Below are 9281 nucleotides of genomic sequence, written 5' to 3' on the forward strand. Positions count from 1 at the left end.
TTTAGTTCCCTAACCTGTGAGAGACTCTCTTTTTAATCAGGGGATGAGTGGCAGGAGCAGTTACATAAGTGCTGCAACCCTGCAGCACTAACAGTTTTCTCTCCTGTCCATGCGCTGTACCTATCACTTGGTGTACAGAGTGTAAGCTGGGGATGTGGGGGTGGGCAGGAGTGGCACTGGCACTGCAGGGAAGGTGTACTTTAGGTCCAAAGACTGCCTGCCTTTTTGGAGCTCCCTGCTAACTCTTGGCTGGGTTGCTTGGGGCAGGGCCAAGGAGACTGAGACAGTCACAGCTTTTGGGGTGGGGTGCTTTAAAGCACTCTGAACCCTAAGAATGGCCTCAGATGGCTTATGGACAATCTGGCCCTGGGGTCATCTCAGAGGAGGGTGTGTGGGTTGTTGAACCTCCATGAGCTATTATCAATACTTGGCCATTCTGTCAAGAATTACAACGGGTCTTATGATGTGGATACATATCCCATGGGAACTGGGCTGGGAACTCCCAACTCATCTCATGTAGGCCAGTGGTAGCAAGAGTGAGACCTGAGATCAGGGGGGCTGGAACAATTTGTATAGGGGGGATGCTGAGAGCCATTGAACCAAACTGTAAACCCTGTACGTGATGGAAACCACTTCAAGCCAGGGGGTGCAGCAGCACCCCTAGTTCTCGCACCTATGCCTGAGGTGTTTGGATCCATAGCTCTTGCATGTATGGCAGCTGCTACGTATAGATTTGTTTATCCCTTGGGAAACATACCTCTGATTCTTATGAAAGCAGAAGTCTGAAGAAAAGGCAATAGCTGTCATTTGAGAAAAAAGGTTTATTGGAATTTTTATAAAAGGAAACCGTTTTTGAATACATTATAAATATTTTGCCACGTGTGTAACCGTTCAAATAAATAAATAAATACTGCAATATAAACAAGTAGTTTCTTCTTAAAAGCTGATGATGGCCAGCACCTCCTTCAAACAACGAACTCTCAAATCCCTCTTCAGTTCTGTATGGTTGAATATATGCTTTGATGTAAAAGCCATTCTACGTTTCATGACCATTGGTGGAGAATAATTTATTAAAACAACCCCTTTTTTCTCCATACCAAATAACACCCCACCATTTCTTGTGTGTATGGTTGTAGTGTAGCATTACACAAGGGTGGAGTCCTGCAGCCCTTACTTACATGAGTCCTTACACTCATTAACTCAAGTCCTGGAGACTCCCTTGTAGTCACTGGAGCTAAGATAATTTACACAACTAAACATCTGCCCCATTAAGTTCAGCAGGATCACTCATGTGACTATGGGCTGCAGTATCTGCCTTTAATTTAGATTATGGACTCATTCTCTCCTCATGTATCCTGGTGTAATCAGGAGTAACTCCACTAAAGCAAATGGAATTACATTGGTATAAGAGGAGAACTGGGCCCTATGAGAATATACATTTATTCTTAATGCTCAGCTTTAAATCCAGCATAATTCACTAAGGGAGAATGATTTTTTCCTTTTGGATATTGCAAGTGTTTATTCCACTTAAAGGTTCTGGAAAAGCACCAATGTGCATGTAGTCTTTGTCTCATAACTACTATTGCAGTCCAGAGTTCTCTGGGAGCAAAGTCCAATCAGAAAGGTACAGGAATCAAGTGGAATTATTAAAAAGATAATATATAAATAGTCATGCCTGACCATTGTACAGACAGCATGGGAGAGAGTCCTGCTAAAACGTAGATGGTAAGAACCTCTCCAACATCCTTTTAGACTTGAGTTTACCTTTTAAAGCTAAATTATATTTGTTGTGGATTTAAAGAATTTTCCTAGTCTTGGTACACTGGACCTGATTCTGCTCTCATGTCACTGGTCTAAATCAGGAGTAATTCCACTGAAATCAGTGGACTTACACAGAGGTAAAACTATTGAGAGAACAGAAACAGGCCCAATGTCTGTTCCAGCTCAAACTTTGATGGTAAAGGCATGTAAGAAAGAGAAAGCTAATTTAAAAGACAGCAGCAGGACAGATCCTGCGCTCATTTGTAAATCCAGAGCAATTCCACTGAAAGCAGTGGTCCTTATTCTGATACCACTTGAGTGGTGTAACTCCATTGCTTCAGTGGAGTTAACTTCTGATTCTCACAGTTGTGAGATCAGAATCAGGCCTGCTATATCTTATAGATGTCGCTAGAGTCTAGACTATTATACAGTTATTAGGATGTCAAAGGGCTATTAAATGCACTTAATAAATATAGTATGCAGATAAATCTGCATCTGGAGGAGAAAATGCACAAATAAAAACACATTAAACATCCATTACATTAGACTCTTCTGCAGAGCACTTTGGGCCTGATTCTGATCTCTCTCTGGTGTAAATCAAGAGTAATTCCAATGCAGTCACATGGACTTAAAACCCATGTAAGTGAGATCAGAATCAGGTCCAGTAAGAATGACGAGATGGGAAAATAGCTATATGTAGACACTCGGCCAGATCCTCACTGGTGCAAACTGGTTTAGCTCTGTTGAAGTCAGTGGAGCTATACCAAAGATCTGACCTTTAATCTATAATGAAAAGCGCTGCACTGCAGTTCCTCTCATGTAAAGGCCCTTCCAAAGCCAGAAAACAAGCTTCTGATGATGAGCACTAGCAAGGCTGTTGATCTTGTGATGACTCCATGCTGGTTTCCTTATGCCTCATTTCTTAAGTGTTCATTGTGGCTGGAGTAGCAACAGGAAAGCAAAGCGAGGCTTAGAGTCAATGCTCTTATCTCACGGATTCCTTTAAGTTTAAAGATGCAGGGTCAGATTCATCCCTGCTATAAGAGTCAGTTTATTTATATCATGGATTAATCCGGCCTGAGAAACTTCCTGAAACATTCCTGTATTTTAGCAGGTAATGCTATGGTTTGTTCCACATCTGTCTGCTAGCGACTTGATTCTGCCCGATGGAAGACACTTAAAAGCAGGATCAGTCCGTCATTCCCTCATCTGCATAGGTAGCCATTTGAGTTAGGAAAGAGAACGCTGCCTGCTGCAGTTGAGTCCTTTCCTACCGCATGTCTAGGCAGGCTTCCCCATGTTAGAATTCTGATAAAATAAGAACTGTCTTGAACCATCATCCATACCCAGAACCCAGCCTTTTTGGAGGCTTGAATACTTGTTTCAATTTTTTTCTTCCATATATTCATTCTTCTGCTCTTGATTCTTTCAGGGCACACAGCTGAACTTCCACATTAATTTTAGAGCTTTTCTGCTTTAACCAGACTCGGGGAGTACCAGACAATCTCATCATGAAAGATGAGTTTTCCAGCCCGGAAGGCCCAAGACGATTATGATAAAATTCAGACAGCCCATCCAGACTTTACCTAGACCTAATCAACCCCCTGATCCTTTTGAGGTGTGTTCATCTTGAATTTACTAGCTACAGATTTTGGTGCATCCACATCTTAACTAAAGATGAGTAAAACTCAAGGTGGGTGGATGTGCAAGTCCAATGAGCAAGCATATCCATAATGTATACTGACCCCTCTGGTCTAGAATTAGGCTGGCTTTTGTTCTTAGTACTTGGAGCGCTTAAGAGGAATGTATAAAGAAACACAGGGCTATGTAGGGACTTCACTGCTATCACTCTAGAGCACCTCATGATCACTCAGAATATCATGGAGACAGCAGAGATAGAACTCAGGTCCGTCCTATTCCTAAAACACCCACCCTGACAATTCCAGCTAGAGGAGAATCTCCATTAGCTATTAGCATTTTGGGGCCTATGACACACAGGTGGGCAGCTGTGATTCTTTCTAACAGAAGTCTTTGGGGTGCTAAGCTGTCCAACGCAGTATTATCACAATTTGTTATTTCTGGTATTTCCGATTTCTTTCTGGGTTGGAAATTCTAAGAATATAACTCTTCTCTCTGTATTTGTGCACTTCTGTTCTGGCACCTGGTTGTATAGTATAGAGGGAGCTATGAACAAAATCTCAAAGTAATTTCAGTTTGGGTTTAGTTTGAGCCAGTTCTTATTGTATCCCTACTAGTATGACAGTTAAGACCAAATTCTCCTATCATTTACTGTACTTTTACACCGGTGTAACTCCTTTAACAGAGTTACTCCTGATTCTCACTGGTATGAGAGGAGACTCAGGCTCTAATCTTGTACATAATAACGTTTTCTGTACAATACACAATCACTAATTAAAACGGCTGTGCTTGTGCAGCCTCCTGACCTAAAGTTTGAAGAGTAGGTCAGAAGCAAACTTCCCTGCCTACATTAGAGTTCTAAACATTCTAGGACCCAATTCTCCTGTCAGCCGCGTCAGTAGCATAACGTCAATGACTCAGCCTTTGGTGGAATAACGCTAATGTAAGCTAGAGGAGAGTCAAGACCCTAAAATGTTTGGTTGGTGTTAATACCTTGCAAATGTAGCTTATTTCAAGTAAAATAAAGCTCCACCTGTAAAATAACATACAATTCCATGTTCCTGCAACGTCATCTACAAGAACAAAGCTTGAGTTCAAATGTTTTCAATGCTTTTCAGATTTCTAACAGGCCTTGTGAAAGTTAGATATTGAATATAAAAGATTTTAGGGCTCTATCCAGTTCTCTCTAACATATTCACCTGTGTCTCCTCTCTGCAGAGGCATGGCCCTGGCTATCTTGTAATGTAAAAGCGCGGACTTCCATTCCTTCTGACATCCATCATGGCGAGTGGATCATCTGGATTGACCACATCATTTGGATTGATTCTCATGGGTTCTCTAGGCAGGTGAGCAAAGTGAGTCTGCAACCTCTGAGGTCCTGTGTCAAAGGCCTCTCCCTGCGGGATCAAAATCTGGAGGGGATCAATGTCAGCATTTCTAGTGTGCCTGTGGGGTTCAGGTGTGTTGAATCGGATCAGAGGGATTTCATTTCTCCTGGGCAAAAACTGGGAGTACGGTGGTGGATTCATACCAGGGAAGAAAGCTTGTTTAGCCCTGCCCAGGCTGACCAGAAAGTTGTACTTGGGAGATTGGTACACATCATATCCATTTTCTAGTGTTCTTTGTTTAAATATGCAGTCCTCTTGACTGAAGTAATGCTTGGGAAACAAAAATAGAACAATTGTTATTAGAAGGATTTAATTGTTAATAAGTGTCAATACAAAATGCAAAGGTGATGGGCCAGATCCTGCAGCCATTAGTCATGGGAGTAGTCCCACTGGCTTGAACCGGCCATTTTGTGAGAGAAAGGAGTACAGGATTGGACTTTTCAGTTTTGACAAGGGCCTTAGGGAGAGCTGTACAAATACAGACATCCCCGGGTTACGCAAATCCAACTTACGCAAATCCGCAGTTATGGAAAAAGTTCCATAAGCTAGAAATAGTTGTGGTGTTTTTTTTGTAATGGTCAGGTGTACATTTCTAACTTACGCAAAATTTGAGTTACGCAAGGCGTTCCAGAACGGAACGCTTGCGTAAGTCGGGGAGCATCTGTAACTGACTTTTCAGTTTGATGGCTGAATTAAAAAGTGAGAGAAAATATGATATGGGGTCAACCAAAACCCATTTTTTCCCCAAGTGAACTGAAAAGTTTTTAAAAATTGTTTTTGTGTTTTTAACCTTTAAAAAAAAAAGTAAAATTCAAAATGAAAAGGGTGCTTCAAATTTAAACATTTAATTTAGAAAATGTCAAAATCAAACATTTTGATTTAAAAAATAATTCCCTCCCCTCCACTTCTAATAAAACCCCAAAAAACAATTTGACCTGAATTCATAAAACATTTGGGTCAATTGAATCTGCACCTTTTCATTAAAAAAAAAATATATATATATATATATATGCCTAGCGCTATTCTTAAGGCCCTGTCCTGCAAGATGCGGAAGGCCACCTGTAAAGTTTTAAACGGCTCTCATTGACTCTCGTGGGAGCTGAGGTGCTTAGTTCCTTCTAGGATGTACTCAGGATCTGACCCTTATCTCTCACCAGTCTCTGATTGAGACTAGGTAACAATTTAGTTTTATCTGAATAAAGATCTTTGCTGAAAACCTCTCAGGAACTCTGAGATACAAGAGGAATGTCAGATACATATTTTACTATCCTTATGAAGGCTCTCCTGTCGAAGCCACTTCCCAGCCTTGACGGCAGACAGCAAAAATTCTGGCCGATCACTATTGACTTAACTCTGACCTTGCTTACTCCACTGTCACACCCGTGGCTTTTGTGGAGATTTCACTTGCACCAGTGTGGTAGAATGAAGCTCAATATAACTGACTAAAAGGAGCAAGTTTAACCTAAACCAAGGGCCAGGTCCTTAACTGCTGTACATCTGCATAGTTCCATTGACTTGAGATATGCAACTTTATACCAGCTAAGGAGCTGGCCCTGTAATAATAAGAGACCTGCTCTGCATTGCACTTCAGTCTTAGAAAGTTAGGAGCACTCACCGATCCAAAGATATTTCCTTTAACATCCATACATAGGTAGCGCCCGCTCTTTACACCTGTTATCACCACATAGCCAGCATCCTCAGATTTGATCATTAGGGCACCTGTTTAGAAAAATGTAGATGTCTTAAATGGGGCATAGGTGATCCTTTTAGTATTAATTGATCTGACTGTTTCTTTGAATCCACTTCTTGTGTTTGGAGTTTAACTACAGTTTTGCAAAGTATTCTCTTATTCTTTAAAAATGTAAGCTCAATACACAGAGCATTTTCCATATTTTTGTTTTGGCTTTACCTTTGTTAATATTTCTTGAACCCTTTTTCTGAGCATATTCCACTGTACATCTGGATTTCAGCTGTTCAGTATTTACCCTTAGTGGGAGATCCTTGCTTAAGCCACTCTTTCTTTCTCTCTAGAGCATGCAGCATACTTTTATGCCATGATAACAAGGAAAGTGTAGTTGCAATGGGATTCATTGGCTGAATGCACACAACACAGGTGCAAAGTTAATTTGTACATCTTGCACTTCACCCCAGGGGAGATCGTGATATCTTAGCGATACTGCAGCACCCTGAATATTTACTGTCACTTTCCATCCTGCTCACCTCATTGCTACAGGTGAATTTTGTTATCAAAAGATTAACAAAGTGTGTAATCTTATTGAGGCTTATTCTCCACTTGGTCGCACAAGTATTATGGCCAGGTAACTAACTGAAGTATATGGAATAATATCAATGTAAAACTGGCATAACAGAGAGGAGATGCACGCCCTTTTGTATCTGCTTTAATCAACAAGTCCAAACTGAGTTAATCACATACAATCATTCTGCTTCCTGGTTTGATCAAAACAGTCATAATTTATCACTCAGTACTTTTTATATAAACAGAAAACAAATTTTTCTCTTTCTTATACATTCCCCCTGACCCTCCCTGTCCATAGGAAGATTTTCATTCTTGATGAGTAGAATTGCAATGGGTTAATAATATGTTAAACAATCTTCAATATTCCTAGAAGATCAGAGTTTGTTTTGAAATGGGCAGAGCCCCTTTAAAATAGCATTAAGGACTCCTGAATAAAGTACTTTGGCTTTCACAAGCTATGGTGTTAGGGCTAACCTTTCAACAACCAAAGTGTAGCTCCATTGTGCAAGAAAAATAGATCTCCTTGGGCCAAATTATGAACCTTTTAGTCCCACCGGAGAGTAGGGTGACCAGACAGCAAATGTGAAGAATCGGGACGGGGGTGGCGGGTAAGAGCCGCCTATATAAGAAAAAGCCCTGAATATCAGGACTGTCCCTATAAAATTGGGACATCTGGTCACCCTACTGGAGAGCAGGTATTTGCACGAGTAATACCATTGAACTCAATAAGGCAAACTCAAATGACTTAACTACTCACCAATCACCATCTGGCCATTTTCAAGTTCCCATTATTTAATTTGCAGTTGCATGTGCAACTACCCATTTTATATGTAAAAGTGTGCTTTATACACACACACACACACACACACACACACATTAGATGCCCACTTCTAAAACTTGTCTCTTGAGCAAATTTTCAGCGAAAGAACCATAGATGTCCTTGCAAATAAGCAGTTAGGAAGGCAGTTGCATAGATGCAATTCTCCTTCTGTGTCCACCAGTGCAGGTTTTGTGGGCACAACCAGTTTGCATCCATTTACTCAATGTGCTTTTCTTTGAAAAATATGGTCCTTAGAGGCATAAGTGGCTTCACTGAACATGCCACCATCTGACTTAAATTTGGACCCCTGCAGAGTAAATTAATGATATATTTTGGAGAGAGGATGCTGCTGATGGTTTTTGACTGCAGAGCACTACAGGTACTAGGATCTGTAGTACATTATTACTATTAAATGATCACATAGTTTACATTTTTTAAACCACTTTAACTTTTTTTAAACAAAAATATTTTAACTACATTCTATTTGTCACTTGGGGGCAATGCAACCATTTCATTAATCCTTGCTATCATTGTCTGAATACATCTCCAGCATATGGTCTTAATATTAGCTCAGTGTACTTTCAGTCTCCTGCTGATAGTCATCTGTTTCCCCGTCTAACCTGAGTTTGGATTTTTTCCATAGACCTTGCACAATAAAAAGTCTTGAGCTCTTTCCCCTGTTTGGGAGGCGGCTGTGTGACTAGTACACTACTTACTGTAAATGGATTGGTGAGGTGTGCCATCAACATAACCATCGGGGTTGATTTGCAGATGGAAGCTGTTCTTCTCAGTAGATGTGTACAGGTGCATCAGGCTGTCTGTGTTTCCCCAGCTGGGATTCAGCAGTGGAGAGAAGTTAGGAAAGGCAGCAATAGCCTTGAAGCTGCATAGCACAAACAGCATGAAGTCCAGGCAGCTGCACTGACTGGGCTGTGACATGGTGCTCCTTCCTTAGTGGCTAGTGCAGTTATCTGAAACTTGATACTTTCTCACTCCTGTGTGTGTCTCTCTTTGCCTTCTCTGCGTATATTTGGAGTATGAATCCTCAGATGGGTCCCCTACTTTTTTGCAGCGGCTTATAAAGGACAGCTGAATGACATCACACAGGAAAAACTTGTCCACATCCTTGGTTTTGTCAAAGCAACATTTTTAGGAGTGTCCTGAGACCTCAAAGACCCAGGGAAAAGGAATGCACGTAGGATATCTGGAGGGAATGTAAGGTTTCTAAAGACAGCTCTCAAAAACTAATCATGCCTTCAAATAATGTCATCTGCAAAACTCTGACATCTGAAAGCTTTCCACTCCCCCACCAATAAATTAATAATAATAATAATAATAATAATAATAATAAAAACAGCCCATTGTACTGTACAGAAATTGTTTTGGGAAAAATTCATTACATTTTAAATTGAAATTT

At 40.7% G+C, this 9281-nt stretch overlaps 1 protein-coding gene across 1 annotated transcript; it reads right to left on the minus strand.

Annotated features, from left to right (window-relative positions):
• Positions 1-801: 801 nt before the first annotated feature.
• On the minus strand, positions 802-8893 carry FGF23 (fibroblast growth factor 23). Its single transcript, XM_044996987.1, has 3 exons — positions 8581-8893; positions 6403-6506; positions 802-5057 (listed from the first exon to the last, which is right to left on the minus strand). Exons 1-3 carry the CDS (start codon positions 8801-8803, stop codon positions 4632-4634), a joined length of 753 nt encoding a protein of 250 aa, XP_044852922.1. The 5' UTR covers positions 8804-8893; the 3' UTR covers positions 802-4631.
• Positions 8894-9281: the final 388 nt, after the last annotated feature.

This window comes from Mauremys mutica, chromosome 1, assembly GCF_020497125.1.
Source record: "Mauremys mutica isolate MM-2020 ecotype Southern chromosome 1, ASM2049712v1, whole genome shotgun sequence".
In the NCBI taxonomy this organism is placed as follows: Eukaryota; Metazoa; Chordata; order Testudines; family Geoemydidae; genus Mauremys; species Mauremys mutica.